Below are 15,615 nucleotides of genomic sequence, written 5' to 3'. Positions count from 1 at the left end.
GGCTGGCGCAATGGAGTTTGAGTTGAGGGGGTTGAGAAATGACGCTGAAGTGTTCAGTTTTTTGGACCGAGAGTTGAAGCCACGAGGCCTGGTTGTTCAAAGTTCACCAGCGCTCAAATATACTTGCTTTATAAGTTCCTATGTACATTGCATTGACAAGATATCATACATAGATGTGGGATGAAACCACATTCAGCTGTGTTCTAGCTATTTTACAAATGGCATATCATTCATGTCATGTCCCGCTCACGTTTGGCTTCAACGGCCAGTGCTCGAGCTTGATTGTGCCGAGGAACAATTGCCATCCATGGAGACCTTACGAGCCAAGAATTTACTCTGGTCTGTATTCTTTGGTACGCCTATGCTTTGCTCTGTTTGGCAATTTGCCGAAAAGTCCCTGTGCCTTCTCGTTTCAGCACATTGCCAAAGAGTGTTGGCCATGGAGACGTGCGGTATTGTGCCATGTCCGCGGCAGATCAGCGCCTGTCTCTATAAGCACAGAGGATTGTTCCAAAATCGTTTCCGTATTTGCCATGACGGTACATAATTTTGGTGTTCCTCTAATTTGCGGGCATGCAGAGCAACGTGGTCATACACAAATCCCAACAAACGTCGGGAATTTTTGCCGTGGGACTATTGCGCTGCCACATCCAAGGGTTGCATTGGGAGCCGGACATGCTGTCATTGTCGCTTTCATCTGAAGAAAATTCTGAGAGGGGAGTTCAAGATCCCTCAGCACGGTGGTGATGGTCGCTCGAGTTCATCATGACGGGGACCTCGATGAGGAAGAAGTAATCGGGGGCAGGCTTGCGAATGAGACGGGTACAGTGCTCAACGTGGGCCTCGTTGTCAAAGCGGGCCTCCATGACGGCGCCCGTGTGCCGCATGCGTGCGTATTTACGCCAGTAATACAGACAGTGCACAACGTGCCAGTCGCGCGAGGCCCAAAAGGAGCCACCCGTCTCGCCAAGCGCCGCCACCTCGTCGGCGCTGAGCGGTATCGTCCCGGCCTCGTCGGCGAAGTAGCCCCAGCTTCCGTCCGGACCGGGGCCCGAGCGGTCGAACTCGGCCGTCAGCTCGTCGTCTCGACAGTATGGTGGCAGCCAGGCCGTGGACAGGCTGTCGTATTTGCAGTCCCGGGCCAGGGCGTCGGCCGTCGTAGGTCCGCAATCGCATTCGTTGAGTCCCGGCGCCAGCGTCTCGGGTCGATAGACGTCATATTCAGGTTGTGAGTTGGAAGAGTTTCTTGAGAATGAAGACCCAGCAGATATCGTTCCAGCAGCCTGCCAAGCAAGTGATACTAGTCCCCATATTGCGAGTATATAAACAATACTGTGGAATATCGTCTGGTGCTCCAACCACCGCCGTGAAATGCACTTCTCCTCCCCTTTTGTTGATATTTGCTCGTGATCTGAATGATTTTCTTTCCTTTCGCTGTTGGATAGAAAAGGAGTCTGGGCCGACTCCAGGTCGTCCACATCTTCGGTGGGATTTGATCTAGACATGATAAACATTTGGGTATATAGAGGAGATCAGTGTCGTTGTGAATATTGATACATTATTAGCGGTCATATATAGTCATATTCAGTCAGCAAAAGAAAAGTCGACAAGTTGAAGGATAGAAAATTGGCCACGTCAAGAATGCGTAAATCATCAGTTGTTTCGATGCTTCTTTCAAAATAATATCCAGAAATATGACAACCCAACAATAATCCCTGGCCAGACTCCATTGCGACTCCATATTTAACACTCCAGACTGATGCTTCTTTTTTTGTTCAGTCGAAGTTTCTCTCGAGAGCCGCTGTTCCAGTGGGGCGCGGAAATCGGATCATTTGCTTCTGGAATTTCTTCCTTGAGCATAATCATGGACGGTTGTCCAATGCCGTGGACGAATTGAGAATCGCTTATACTGTGGGGGCCCGCGGTGTTTTCCGGTAGGACGGCGCCAGCCCCTGTAGATGATCTAAGTCCCACTGGATGAGCTGTGATTGCAACCTCATTGTAGCATAGCTTGCGCAAGCTAGTTTGGGCCTTGATTTATTGGCGATGCTACCTTGCTTGTGGAAGGTGACAAGTTGAACATGGACATGCTTTTGTTGATAATAGGGGACGTTTCCCCCCCTTGTTGCACACAGTGTTGTTGTTGCTTTATTATCAAGATATGCCCAGGATTATAGCAATAGTGTGGATTTGGACGCAAATCACAATCAATGCAAAATGTTCTGTCGTTGACGAGGCGCAGGGATCATTAGGAAGTCCAAACAGCACAGGGCGATGCCGCGATCTTTTCAGTCTGCACTGTCATCCTTAATCAAGGTTCAGGGAGAATCTCAACTACAGATTTCTTTTTTGGACCGAACTCGGCAGATTCGAATCATGTCCATCTACAATCGAGTCCTCATACCTTGGTACCGTCATGGATTTGAAAGAGAGGCCTTTGATGCAAATTTGGTCACGAAAACCTCGTGGACTTGCACTCAAAGTATGGCATCCAGGAGCAACATCTTAGCATCGCAACCTCGACATCGTCAAGGCTGCGCACGTTCGTCACTAGCGGCATTACCGCGAGATCACTCTGCCGATCACTCACATGTCACGCAAAGTTACGGGCATGACAGATACACGTGACAGATGGGTCATTGGAAAGCTCGTATATCGACACCAATTTCAATTCTTACTCGTTGTATACCACGGTGTACGTAGTTGGGCCCGCCCGCACTTAATATACTCCCCAGATCTTCGGTAGATCGTTGGCAAGGCGTGGGACCAATTAAAACAGGCGTGCACCCTATGAAACCATGCCCCTAAATTCGGTACTTAGCGATAGTGTACTCACACTAAATGTGTTTTCGACTATGAGCTGCGCTGATCCATCACGACACCGGCTGGGTCTTTCGTGACGTTGTCACCCCATTCTGCCTGGAATCCATGATCGGCCAGATACACCTTCCAAGCCGCGTCGTCGTCGTCGAGCTGGCGCGAAACATCGGGGATCACAAACCATGCGATCAAGGCGCCCAGTACCGCAAACCCCGAGCCAATGAGAAAAGCCACCTGATCTCCCTTGGAGTCGTCGGTATAGGCGTTCAGAATGGCCGTGAAGACCTGGGTACCAATGGCCGCTCCCGCCTTGGAGCAGGCCGAGATGAGGCCCATCATTTGACCGCGGATCGACGTGGGGAAGCACTCGGACGCGACGAGCACGACGGTGCTGCCGGGGCCGACCTCTCCGAGGGTCAGAAAGACGCCATAGAGCACGACGAACAGCGGAAATATGGTCTGGATCGGTCCAATCGCACCACCGAGGATGAAGCCGAGTACTGCCTGGGCTCCAAAGCCCAATGCCATGGTTTGACGTCTTCCTAGCTTGTCGGAGAGATATCCGCCGAGAAATGGTCCCTGGATATTGTATTAGATACTTGGTGTAGAAACTTGAAAACAGTCACCTCGTAATCAGAGGGAAGACAACCAAAGAAACTCACCGGAATGTAAAAGCAGTTGATCACTACTCCCCAGCCCAAGTTCTTCACCAAGCTATTCTCGGCACCGGTGCGGGAGATAATGGTCGAGCTGAAGATGCCAAAGGGGATTGAGATCCAATTGTAGAGGAACCACGTGGCGGCACCGCCGAGAAACGGCCGCCAGTACCGGCGGAACGCCAGCAGGTAGGGCGTGCGCTGCTTGCGCATGGCCGATCGACGATAGGCCGTGGACACGGCCATGCGCAGGCGGAACCAAAAGATGACGAGAGGCGGCACCAGTCCGAGCGCAAACGACGTCCGCCAGACTGTATCGTAATGCTCGACCTTTTGTCCGACGCACAGGAGCAGCAGCAGCGGGACCAGGCCGCCCCAGACGTAGCCGAGCGAGGCGGAGAGATCAGCAAGCATCTAGTGTGAGAGACGGGGAGGTTAGCGTTTCCAAGTTCAGCAAGATTACTATAGAGCCGATTCGTGTACGTACAGCAAACATGAAGCCTCGGCGCTTTCGCAGGGTGCCGTTTTCGTCTGAAGCCTCGAGAGCACCGGCGCCGGACACGGGATACTCGCCACCAGCACCGACGCCAGCGATACCGCGGGCAATGATGAGCATCCAGAACATGCCAGTGGCGTCGACGCCGTGGGCGGCGGCGGAGAGGACGATGCCGAGGACAAGAAGAATAGTGGTTGCGACGGCACCCGTCTTGCGACCGAGCTGGTCGACGACGACGCCAAAGAGCAGCATGCCAACGATCATGCCAATCAGGAACGCGTTACTTAGGCGCTGGTAGATGGATGTCGTCAGGGCCTCGGGGTACAGCACCGCCAAAAGCAGTTCCACGTTTCCAATGACGGCCGCATTGCTAGAAGAACGCCGTGTTAATACATTTGATGAATGTCCCGGGGGAGTTTGCATTCTTACTAGCCGTCGGACCCGATAGCAAGACCAGAGAACAATACCATCAACCACACCGAGAGCTTGGAATAGTATGACTTCTCTTCTTCTGCCGGCACAATCTCCACATCAGCGTCAACAGATGTGGTCTGATGAGCGACCTTGTCATCAGCAGTTATCTGATCTTTGCCCATGGCTGCCAGCTGAGCAGCGCTGGTAGACTCGTGAACCATTTCAGCAGAGCCCATTTCTACGGCGCATAGAGAAAGAGAACTGTCGCATTTTCGACAGCCCTGAGAGAGCTTCCATGCCCATCGTTATGAATGCCATTCTAATCGCTGGCAGATAGTAGACCCCTGTCGTCTCCGTGGTTCATAACCGAGCTGAGCCGTCTTATCGGCCATAAATGTGCCGGCGACGCGTAAGGGAACAGATATGAGAATTATGTTGGCAGTGTCCTGAAAACGACCTGTGCAAAATACCAGGCTCTTTACGCAGTAGTTGAAACGCCAAGATTGGGGTAAGAGATTAGCCCTGTAAGTTGACAGCCGAAGGCTTATATCAATAAGACTACAACGCCGTTGAAGGGCATAAATCAAAGATTGGTCCTAATCCGAGTTATAAAGTACTATGCCTTCAAGTATGTGGAATAGACTGGCTTACATAAAATGCATTTGGAGGTTAACATTCGGACACTGACAAAGCATAAAGTCTTTGCTATTGACCTCCGGAGGTTGGAATCGGGAGGGCCGATCCAGCGTCGCGGAGTCACTCCGCAACTAATGTGGGAATCCCTGACTGCTGCCGGCATCTCCCCCAGCATCAAATCGCAAGATCAAGAGTGGGGGAGCTACTTTGTTGTCCCAATCTTGGCATTGTGCTTGGGAAATCTTGCCGAGCTTGCCATGTGAGCGACTTTGTTTACAGATTTGGCCATAGATTCCAGCATTGCACGACTTGACATCACCGCCTTCTTCATCCTCTCACCCTGGGCGAATCCCGGACGTAGGAGGAAGCTCGTTATAGGGGACGTGTGTTGTAAGCAGCAGGACAAGAACATCGAAATAACAAATCATGGGTTACCAAGAGTTGACACCGCCCCTCGCGAGGCAAGGGACAGTCCGGCGCCGGTCCGGTGTCGCCTTTGTGTCCGGGTTGACTCTACTGGCGGTTGCCTGGGTCTGCCTGAGAACACTCCTCGGAGCGCATAGCGCCGAGGTGGACGTCGCCAAGGTACAGCAGTGCTCGATTGACAATCTTCATGCCGACCTATCTTTTATGAAGGATGCGAAACCCATTATCGCGGAGGAGTTTCTAGAGCGTCGGGACAAGCTCGCTCGGGCACTGCACGCCGACAAGATTGATGCTTTCGTGCTGGAGCCGGGCTACACATTCCAGTAGGTGGTGGTGACAGGTTTCACAGCTCGAACTCAGCTTATGATATTCTAGATATTATGGAAATATCTCCCAGGTTGACTGGGAGCCGTGGGAGCCCGAGGAGAGACCATTTCTCATGCTCATCCTTCCCCAAGTATCGTCAGGAGGCGAGATTGTCGCCAAGACTGCTTTCCTCTCCCCGCACTTTGAAGAGGGACGAGTCCGTATGCTTGGAATCCCTTCGAGAGAGGAGGAGCTCGACATCGTGATCTGGGAGGAGCACTGGAATCCCTACTCGACGTTACTCGAGTCGGGTCTCTTTTCTAGCGAATCGCCTAAACTCATGATGGATGAGGAAATCCGTGACTACATTGTCCGCGGCTTGGATTCAGTCGGCTTTGAAACCGTCGGTCTGAGCCCTAGGGCCGAACTCGTGCGACAGATCAAGAGTCCGGCAGAAGTCGAATTGATCCGTGTTGTAAACACCGGCACCGTCGTGGCCGTCAGGGCAATGAGACCCTGTCTCGTCCCTGGACTTACCGAAAACGAAGTCACGGCGATATTGGACAACTCGCTTCTGTCTATTGGATTCAGTCTCTTCTTCAACATTGTTCTCTTCGAGGAGCACGGAGCTCTCCCGCACGGTGGCTTTGTCACCGGCTTCAAAAAGGTCACTCCGAGCAGCATGATTGTCATCGACGTCGGTGCACACTACTTGGGGTATTCGTCGGATATATGCCGAAGTTTCTTTATTGATCCGCCCAAGACTAGCTCTTCGCGGTTCATGGCAGTCTTGAGATCGCTCGTCGGCCTGGGAGCCTCGCATGATGGAGCCGAGCAAGAAAACCTAGAGCAGTCAGACATGCGTGCAGAGAAGCTCAAGGTATGGGATATTGTTCTAGACGCCCAGACGGCTGCCGCAGCTGCGTTCAAGCCAAACAATACTGCAGCAAGCGTGGATATAGCCGCGCGCAACGTCATAGAGGCCGCTGGGTACGGCTATGGCTTCACTCACCGACTTGGCCATGGCATTGGTATCAAGGCCCACGAGTCGCCCTATCTCAACATGTGGAATAAGGGAGTGTTGCTCCAGGCTGGCATGACTTTTACTAATGAACCAGGCATCTACCTCGAAGGCAAGTTTGGAGTCCGTCACGAAGATATTTACCTGGTCAAAGAAGACGGCGAGGCCGAACTGTTGACTGGTGTCCGCGCCAAGGGACCTTATGAGCCATGATGTTACTTGATAGTAGGACTTGGATGTATGGGATGGTAATTCTAAAAGTGCAGCCTGGTGTAAGCCGACATTGTGGCGCCTATGTAGGTACACATACAATCAAATAGTATTGTCACTACTATGTAGTTATTGTACTATGCAGGTATCGGCCTATGGAAAAGTATATGTTTGCCTGGTGTCTCGGCGAAATGACAATAAGGCTGTACTCCATGACTAAGACCACGACTGAAGATTGAGGATGAAAGAAGACGAATAAGGTATCAAGCTTTCGTTTTCGCTTGATGTACTCTGTACAGTTGAATAATCACTCGCTCACCCACCTCAAGAGGCACCGCTGCCAGTGCTCGGTCGTCCAGGCTCCAACGAAATTAGCTACGGGATCGTGGTTCATGATTCGAGGATTTGCGACGGTGCAATACAACACTAAGCGGACAACATGAAGCTTGTCACTGGTCCAACGTTACACTCATCTAGGTAGAGTGCGGGATGGCGTCATTTGATTGGTTTGACATTTATATATGCTGGTCGACCCGTCTCTGGGGACCTTTCTGCTGTGGCTGCAGATGGGTTATGTCATGAAATGTACATATGTAGGACCAGCAGGCATCTCACGAAAAAAGATCCCATATGATACGGTGACCCTGAAATAGTTTGTATTTTTATCTATGGGCGACGGCATCCAAGGAGTCTCTGTCCTTATTGTACAGTAGCGTCTATTACTTTGTGCTCATGGCCCACAATGGCTAGAATATGATACTGGACATGGACTGAAGCAATTATTACCAAGAAGACGACATGGATGACTTGACACGAAAGATAAATATGGTATAGTGAGGCTGGGGAATGGAATACAAGAAGGGACGATCTCTTGTGCACGCGAGAAGACGGTGAAGCAAAAGAATCCCTGCCGATCCTGTCGCAACGCCCAGCTAAACCGCTTTCTGCTATCTCGTCTTGGCGCCCAAGAGCTGAACCCCTCCTCTGATGATCCTCATTGACACAGGGCTCAAAGAGTCCCCCGTCAAGCCATGGGTTCGGTTACCATTCAAGGAAGTAAGCTTCTTTCCTGTCTGCCTCCTCACTCGCTCGCGCACATGCATCCCATGCAATGCAGGTGTAGGTATTGAGTGTGGGTTCTATTTAAAGAACACATAGGCACAAGAACCCAACAGCCGACGTTTTTATTATTCACTGCTTCCCGAGGCTACATACGTTTTGTTCAAGTCTCGTAACTATCATCTGCATTTCTCTCCTTCTCTCTCCTTGCGGCTTCGGAGCAATGCATGTGCAGCACTTTAGATCCAATGCCACTTGGACCTCAATGCTGGACGTGCCTTCGAGGTCGCGTCCGGTGTGACGGCCTCTATCCGTCCTGCTCGACTTGTAAGAATCTCGGTGTCGCGTGCGATGGCTACGATGAGGAGGCACGTGGCCACGTAGCTGTGCAGGAGGGCCATGCGAACCGGCGGCACCTGGACTCTGGGGGCAGGGCCTCCGGTGCAAAGGATTCGGAGCCATCCGAGTTCACGTCTGATCAGATCATGAAGCCGACTGCAACAAGATCGCCCCTGTTTAGTCAACCCGTTCCGTCGCTGTATCGAAGAGCACAAATGATCTTTGAGGGGCTGGATTATTGTACGCATACAATGAATACTATGCTACAGTGTGTTGACCGCTAATCAATTCTCAGTCAATAAGATGATATGTCCAGATCTGGTGTCTCTCGAGAGCCACTTTAACCCATACAAAGTCAACATTCAAACTGTCGACAGGATTCCCGATATCTACGTCAAAGTTCTTGTCTCCGTTGCGAGCTTCCATAGGCTCATGTCGTACGGGCCAGAACCGACTCCATCATCAGCACTCGTACAACGGGATGCCGATGTTTTTGCCTTGCGCGTGGAGGCGCTGCAAGGACTGAACGAAAAGCTGAGTATGCCGGAAGAACAAACGAGCGATGCGACTTTACTGTGTGTTCTTTCTCTCATGGTTGCTTCGGTACGCCCCCTTCCCCGTTCTACGTCTTGCTTTCTTGTACTCACCTGGCGCAATGTAGATTCAAGCTTCCGCCTATACAGAGTGGCGAGCACATCTCGAAGGTGCGAGAAGGATCATTCAGATGAGAGGAAGCCTGAAAAAGATCATCTCTGTGAACCCATACTTCAAACCAGTATTAACCTTCTTTATGCTGTGAGTACCATTCTAATCTTTGGGCAGCCTTAGCAATGATGCTGATACCAGCTGAAGGATTGATGTAATTGGCTCGACCACGACTCCATCAACTCACAAAGATATGCCAGTGGCATGTAACATGGCGATGCAGTACTGGGATATCGAGCCTGGAGTCCTGCAATTTGTCGCCACTACTTGCATCCCAGTGCCCGACGTCTTGTTCAGGGTCATTACCTTGGTAAACTATCTGCGCACGATAGCCAACAAGCCCAGCCTCCGCGCCAAGCGACGATCCGGGACAAAGATGGCCATCCAAAAGGTCATGGACTTTTCGCCCACCGACTACTCGACCATCATGCGCAACTTTAATGGTTGGGCAACGAGCGGCAAGGAGGTGAGCTTTAGCGAGGAGCCCAAACTCGCGCCGTCCACCTCGTCGCGCGACCCCCGGGGCAGCAGCACGTCCTCGTCTCCGGCGACGGACTCGCCCTCTCAGAAGCCCGCGCATGACCTCTGGCTCGGCCTCGGCGTCATGTACCGCGCCGCCACACTCCTGTACGCGCTCCGCACCCTCGTAGTGGACTCTGAAGACGGGACAGCGCATCTTCTTCCCGCAGAAATCTCCGTCAGCGTCGAGTCGCTCCGACAGGAAACGTTTGAGCTGCTCTACGGAGCACTGGTCCCGGTCTTTGCCGACCCGGTGAGCATGCACCAGATTGGAAAACTGATCATGTGGCCGTTATTCATGCTCGGCATGGAGACGGACTTGAGAGATGAGAATCTACGTGGCTTTGTGACCAGCGGCTTTTCGAGCTTAAGCTTGGCTCTGGGGACACTGGGTCCCATTGGTGTGATCAACGCGCTCGAGGTCAAGTGGAACATTGACGCGGAACGGGGACCCAGTACTCAGGTCAAATGGGATGATTATTTCCAGGGGAGAGAGGACTTTATTGTATTCTAAAAATGATGAAGCGGCTACGAAGTCATGAGAAACTGCGAAAGGTCACAAGTGATTTTACACTTGGAACACATTTTAACATAATGGTATATAGTTATGCTGGAGGTTATTGCTTGTATAATAACGGATGAACATGTTGCTTTTCCACAAATTTGATTTCATTTGATGTGACTCTTGGTCAACAAGGTCAGATATCTATGTTTTAAATAATTTATATATGCTACTCATATATATACAGGAAGCTGGTCAATGCATGGTCTTTGATACGGACTTGTTCAGACCCGAGCACTATCCCTTGAAGAAACAATTCACCGCAGTCTACATACATCGTAACTCAAAACTCGCCGAAAATGGTAGGCGTAGAGATACTATGCAGCACAAGTAAACACATCCGGTCCTGGGTCCATTGTCAGCAAACAGTCAATCTCGTTCAATAAAGCGTTACAAAGTACTGACCTGGGATGGTGTAGGTGCTAGAGCTGGTCATGGAGTAGATGTTGATCAACAATCCAGGATCATCAGCCTGATTTCCATGTCAGTTTATATATGAGAAGACAAATTTCATGAAGGATAGTCGAATGACTTACGGCATAGATACCGGGGATGCTGTAAGTCGTCGGTGAGACCGATGCCGTGCCGCCGCTGACATTGATCTGGGCACATTCCATCTGTTTCTGACCGTCAGTAATCTGTCTCGCATGATACAAATGTACCATTCATGTCATCCTCACGTATAGTTGTGCTCCACCCGTCGACGAAGCCGAGTGCAGCGCAATCATCTCAGCTCGGAGTAGGTACTGGCCGTCCGCGATGCAACTGGGGATGGGAATGCTCTGCTCTCCCGCATTATTGATGACGTTGCTGGTGCCCCAAACCCCGTTGGTATAGCCGTCCTCGACAATCTTGAACCTGTTGAGAATCATTGTGTCAGATGCACTGGCCCGCATTTTGTCATGAGGTACGGCCAAACAAACCAGCCATCGCCAATACCCGAGTCGCTCGTCGCGTCATCGACCTTTTTCAGATACGCCATTGTCGGGCCGAGGTGCGACGCGTCCATGACGTCGTCGGACCCCGAAGTCAAAGTGTGCCTCCAGACGGCCGTGACGGTTGAGCCGGCCGCCACGTCAATAATGTCCGAAGAGGGCGTTGTCGGGTTCGGTCCGCCATTGCAGGCCAAGTCGTCCGAGGTCACGTCAGTGATGGGACCATCGTAAGAAGGGTCGCGGATGCCATAGGAGACATCGTACGTCGTGCCGCCGCTCTCGAGCTGGACAAAGATGGTGTGCGCGCTGATGCAAACAGCTTGAGCTGCGAGTGCTAGAATGGTCTGTGACTTCATATTGACGAACAACTTCCTTTCGACGATTTTACACACTGTAAAAATGATATTGAAGAGATCAGCCTTGATCAATTTATAGAGGTGCATGTTCATCTATCTTCATATATATACCCGCAGCATCTCTTCTCGTCAACCCGGAACGCGGACCATGGTCTGCGCACCATGCAACCCAACATCCCACGCGCCGCCGCCAGGACCCGCCAATCATGAATAAATGACAATCATTCGATACGCCCAGAGATAGATAAAGACTGGAAACACCAATATGGATGGGCTTCCGTTGTGTGGTTATTGGGTGCCATGTGGGTGCCGCCCTCCCGGGGTTGCATACTGGTCGCGGAGGGAGCACATCCGAACCACGCTCTTTGGTAAAGTTGGCGGAAGCTCTGACGACGCACTCCGCTGCCGAGCCGTCCGTGGCCACTCTTGTTTCTCAAGCCAATATTGAGCTACATATAGATGTCCCACATCCCTGCGTGTTTCATGTGGTATATCCTCATTAAAAATAGCTAGCGGAAGCGCTCTCTTCTCTGGACGCCCATCAGCCTTATGACTACATCTGAGATATCACTAGGTCAGGCATTCAGATCATGGTCCAGAAAAATGAACAAGACGTGCACTGAAGTCTCCCACCGTGATACTGAAAGTTTGTCAATGGAATTATCTAACTCGTGGCATTACTTGACCGGCCGGCTCACAAGTAGTATTACTTGGATATGCTCGGGATAGGCTACCTCAGCTTCTCCTCTCTGGCCCACTCGTCATCAGTGTGCCCATGCAAGCCCTGGCGATATTTGTTGAATGCGCTGACGCTTTGAAGCGCCTGTTCGAGGTGATCCCAGACCAGCGTCTCTTCTTTGAAAATCGCCAACTGCCGCGCCGTCGTGAAGACGTTCCTTATTTGCCGGCCGTTCATCTCATAACCCCTCACCAACTCATCAAAATGGCTGAGCAGATCATCCATATCGACATCATCTTTATCTGTTTGCACCATGTCAAGGAAGTTTTGCCAGATCTTTCTCCGTGATGAGGCTGTAAGAGGCCCGTAAGTGAGCGCCACCTGTTTAAAATCGAGAATCAGCGCTTACCCCTTAACTGCTTCATTGGAGATCTTCTATAAAAGAAGTAAAGTGCCGATGCGCTTCAAAATGTGTATATAACAGCTTCCATCAAGATGTGTGGTAGCCTCGGGATACTTACCTGGATGCGCGAGGTGAAGGCTTCGTCAAACGTGCCAACTCTGTTGCTAGTGAGGATGAGTATGCCATCATAGTATTCGAGCGTCCTAAGGAAAACTGTTTTCATTAGTGAATAAAACTTGTACTTGTCGCATAGTATTCACCCTACCAGAAACTAAGCTGTTTCTTTCTAGGTCGGACATGGATCGTTCCTCGAGAAACGCATCTGCTTCGTCCAACAGAAGGATACAATTCCATCTCTTGCCAAGCATAAGGACCGTTCCAAGGTACTTTTCAACAGCCTCGGGCTTTGTCCCTATATCACCACATGTCACACTGTATAATGGCATTTTGGCGATTTCGGCGACGCTATTTTCATCAGTCCTTCAATGAGCATAGAAATAAAGGAAATGAACTCTTCTCGAAACAAGAAGTATTGTGGTTTACCTTTCTGCCACACTGGTTAGTCCAATGATGTTCTAGCGGCGTTGAAGTAACAACATACCTGCGGTCAGTGTCTTGCCTGTTCCCGGCGGTCCGTGCAAGAGCATGATCAGGCCATTGCCTTTACCCCGGATGATATCATCCTGCATTCCGTTCAATAGTTTCCTCTGTTTCGAATGCTTTGGTGATGCGCGTACCATAACGAGCGACTTCACCATATCTTTGGTCTTTGCAGGCAAAACCAGCCGGTCGAATGCCTCCGTATTCCACTTGATTCGACGAACATGATCGACTCGAAGAATACCTGTAAATGTTATAAGCGATAATTAGTGAGCACGTTATGGCGCTTGTGGGAAAGACACGCACTCCAGGCTTTCTTTTTGAAAGAGAATGCTGAGATCGTCGCGGGAAAAGCGAGGAGGCAATCACCCGGGGGCATTTCCAGGTCAAGAGACAGTGTATCCGGCCACTGATCAAAAGGCAACTTTGGCATGGACGTAAAATGGAAAGTTTTCGCAGTTGGATGCATCTGCTTGTATGTGCGGTAGTCTACCATCCATCTTGACTCTGCGGCCTGCACCACGATTAACGCCTTGACAAGTTGTTTAGATAGTAACGGGTATGTAGCTTACGTAGAAATAATCTTTTTGACCGTCCCATCCCTCATACGCCACGAAGCTTGGATATCTCATGTTCCAAATCTTGACACCACGTGACTGCAGGTATTCAATTTCCGTTTCTGACGCGAAACTCGCGGGAAAGACTTCTAGATCGCGAATTTTCATCACCGACTGCGACAACTTGGTGATATCCAAATCGACCTCTTTTCGCCGAAGAGAGCCCCCGTCGAACCCCCATTGCCAACACTCGAGTAAGACACCGGTGTCGCGCTTCCATGGCCATGTTCTGAGAACGAAAGCCTCGAGTGTTACACCCTTTCTGGATATGACGACTTGATTCGGGCAGAAAATTGCTGCAAGATCGTCTGCCTGGATGAATCCTTGGGCGATTGACATATCAAGTTCTCCAAACCTAGTACCGTATGTTGCTTGTACATAGCCTAAAATTGCAGTCAGCTCTGATCTTGGCATACTTTCAAGCTGCGAGTGCCGATCATTTAATGCCGCCCTGTGGTGGTAAAAGAAATCCGCCGAATAATTTTTGGGACCGTCTTTCTCTGCGCTCCCTTTATCTGGCACACACCGGCTCACGTCATCGAATATTGCCTGTAAGGAGGGCGAGACGATAGCAATAGTCTCATCATATCTAACGCCAGTGTCTGATGTAGTCTTAGTGTGATGACGACCCCATCTGTTTGAGTCGCTGCACCGATAGTATCTGAAGACCAGGAATGAAATATCTTGAGATTCTTTCATGAACGCAGCTATGTTGCGAATCGTTTGGGTGAAGGTGAGATGTGCTTTCCAGCCGTGACTACCAGAGGATTCGCGTGAGGATTCCCAAGTAGGCGACGTTGCGAACAGCGTTTCATCTCGGTGGAATTTATCATAGCAAATAACTTCATGCACAATTCGAAAGTCGATGGATTGCTGTCCTGTTAGATCGGATGAAGTGCCAGCCCTCTCAGAAGTATTGGAGCTCATGCGATCTAGTTGTTTCTCTGGGGCATGAGGTCTGATTTGGTGTGATGGAGACAAATCGTGGAGCTTTATTCGAGTCAGCCTGGCTCGGAGACTGATCAGATGTTGCCATCATGACTTCCACAGCCATAACGTGGAAGCCCCTACCCGAGGATATGGAGCCTTACCTGGACGGAAGGAGTGTCTGACGTGGACAGGGTGACAACCGGTACGACGGGCGAAGGCGGCAGTACAGCATCAACCTCGATCTCATGCCCATTCTTAGGTCGCTTGGCTGCGGGTTCTATTGCAGGAGGCAGTTCCGCGAGCGACTCCGGCGACTCCGGCGACGCCGGCGACGCCTCAGGCTCTAGGCGCCGCTTTCCGAACGTGGGGTCCGTTGTCCAGCTGATATCCTGCCTCTTCTCTTGATGCTCTTCAGGTGTGGCAAGCCGTTGCAATGAATTGATATTGTGTTCTCGTTCGGTGTCTTCCCAACCAGAGCTTTTGGCTTCTGAAGTTGCAGAGGTGGCTAAATTTGTCGCCTTCGCGAAACTTGCTAAAGCTGCAGATTCCATCACAGATTTTCCTTGGGAGAAGTCTTTGGATATTGTTGAATGGACGAGTTCGCTTTTTGTACGTGACAGGGCAGCAGGCTGTCGTTTAAAGGTTTTTGCTCGAGGCAAACCCGGTACTACTTGTCTCATTTGCGCGTGAACGACAGAAAGCACAGAAGGAAAAGGGTAGGGGGAGAATGGAGATAAGTGAGATGTCGAGGTCAAGGTCAAGGTCAAAGCCAGTAATCTATACCGCAGTCACGTCACCTTATCGAATTGATCGTGAAGGAAGAATTGACGCTCTTCCCGCTTGGTCGGGCGTCGACTTCATTCTCTCACAGATTGCAGATATTGGAGGGGCTTGGACAGTCCAGGTCGCATCAAACACATAATGAT

General features: G+C 50.7%; 6 protein-coding genes across 6 annotated transcripts; 2 read left to right on the top strand and 4 right to left on the bottom strand.

Annotated features, from left to right (window-relative positions):
- Positions 1 to 722: 722 nt before the first annotated feature.
- Positions 723 to 1,505, bottom strand: PFICI_04781 (uncharacterized protein; the record flags this gene model as incomplete). Its single annotated transcript, XM_007833362.1, has 1 exon — positions 723 to 1,505. One exon carries the CDS (start codon positions 1,503 to 1,505, stop codon positions 723 to 725), a length of 783 nt encoding a protein of 260 aa, XP_007831553.1.
- Positions 1,506 to 2,853: 1,348 nt separating this feature from the next.
- On the bottom strand, positions 2,854 to 4,622 carry PFICI_04780 (uncharacterized protein; the record flags this gene model as incomplete). Its single annotated transcript, XM_007833361.1, has 4 exons — positions 2,854 to 3,399; positions 3,483 to 3,890; positions 3,964 to 4,342; positions 4,402 to 4,622. The coding sequence occupies 4 exons, from the start codon at positions 4,620 to 4,622 to the stop codon at positions 2,854 to 2,856; spliced, it is 1,554 nt and encodes a 517-aa protein (XP_007831552.1).
- An 826-nt stretch (positions 4,623 to 5,448) lies between these two features.
- Positions 5,449 to 6,988, top strand: PFICI_04779 (uncharacterized protein; the record flags this gene model as incomplete). The annotated part of the gene is made up of 2 exons (XM_007833360.1): positions 5,449 to 5,771; positions 5,824 to 6,988. The coding sequence occupies 2 exons, from the start codon at positions 5,449 to 5,451 to the stop codon at positions 6,986 to 6,988; spliced, it is 1,488 nt and encodes a 495-aa protein (XP_007831551.1).
- A 1,304-nt stretch (positions 6,989 to 8,292) lies between these two features.
- On the top strand, positions 8,293 to 10,121 carry PFICI_04778 (uncharacterized protein; the record flags this gene model as incomplete). Its single annotated transcript, XM_007833359.1, has 4 exons — positions 8,293 to 8,623; positions 8,679 to 8,986; positions 9,045 to 9,178; positions 9,236 to 10,121. The coding sequence occupies 4 exons, from the start codon at positions 8,293 to 8,295 to the stop codon at positions 10,119 to 10,121; spliced, it is 1,659 nt and encodes a 552-aa protein (XP_007831550.1).
- A 365-nt stretch (positions 10,122 to 10,486) lies between these two features.
- PFICI_04777 (uncharacterized protein) lies at positions 10,487 to 11,460 on the bottom strand (the record flags this gene model as incomplete). The annotated part of the gene is made up of 5 exons (XM_007833358.1): positions 10,487 to 10,515; positions 10,575 to 10,641; positions 10,706 to 10,786; positions 10,850 to 11,027; positions 11,093 to 11,460. The coding sequence occupies 5 exons, from the start codon at positions 11,458 to 11,460 to the stop codon at positions 10,487 to 10,489; spliced, it is 723 nt and encodes a 240-aa protein (XP_007831549.1).
- A 730-nt stretch (positions 11,461 to 12,190) lies between these two features.
- On the bottom strand, positions 12,191 to 15,240 carry PFICI_04776 (uncharacterized protein; the record flags this gene model as incomplete). Its single annotated transcript, XM_007833357.1, has 7 exons — positions 12,191 to 12,520; positions 12,661 to 12,755; positions 12,808 to 13,007; positions 13,140 to 13,386; positions 13,449 to 13,656; positions 13,715 to 14,749; positions 14,851 to 15,240. The coding sequence occupies 7 exons, from the start codon at positions 15,238 to 15,240 to the stop codon at positions 12,191 to 12,193; spliced, it is 2,505 nt and encodes an 834-aa protein (XP_007831548.1).
- Positions 15,241 to 15,615: the final 375 nt, after the last annotated feature.

The sequence above is a fragment of the Pestalotiopsis fici genome, assembly GCF_000516985.1.
Source record: "Pestalotiopsis fici W106-1 unplaced genomic scaffold PFICI_Scf_3, whole genome shotgun sequence".
NCBI classification, from domain to species: Eukaryota; Fungi; Ascomycota; class Sordariomycetes; order Amphisphaeriales; family Sporocadaceae; genus Pestalotiopsis; species Pestalotiopsis fici.
This window is presented reverse-complemented; position numbering and strand designations above follow the sequence as displayed.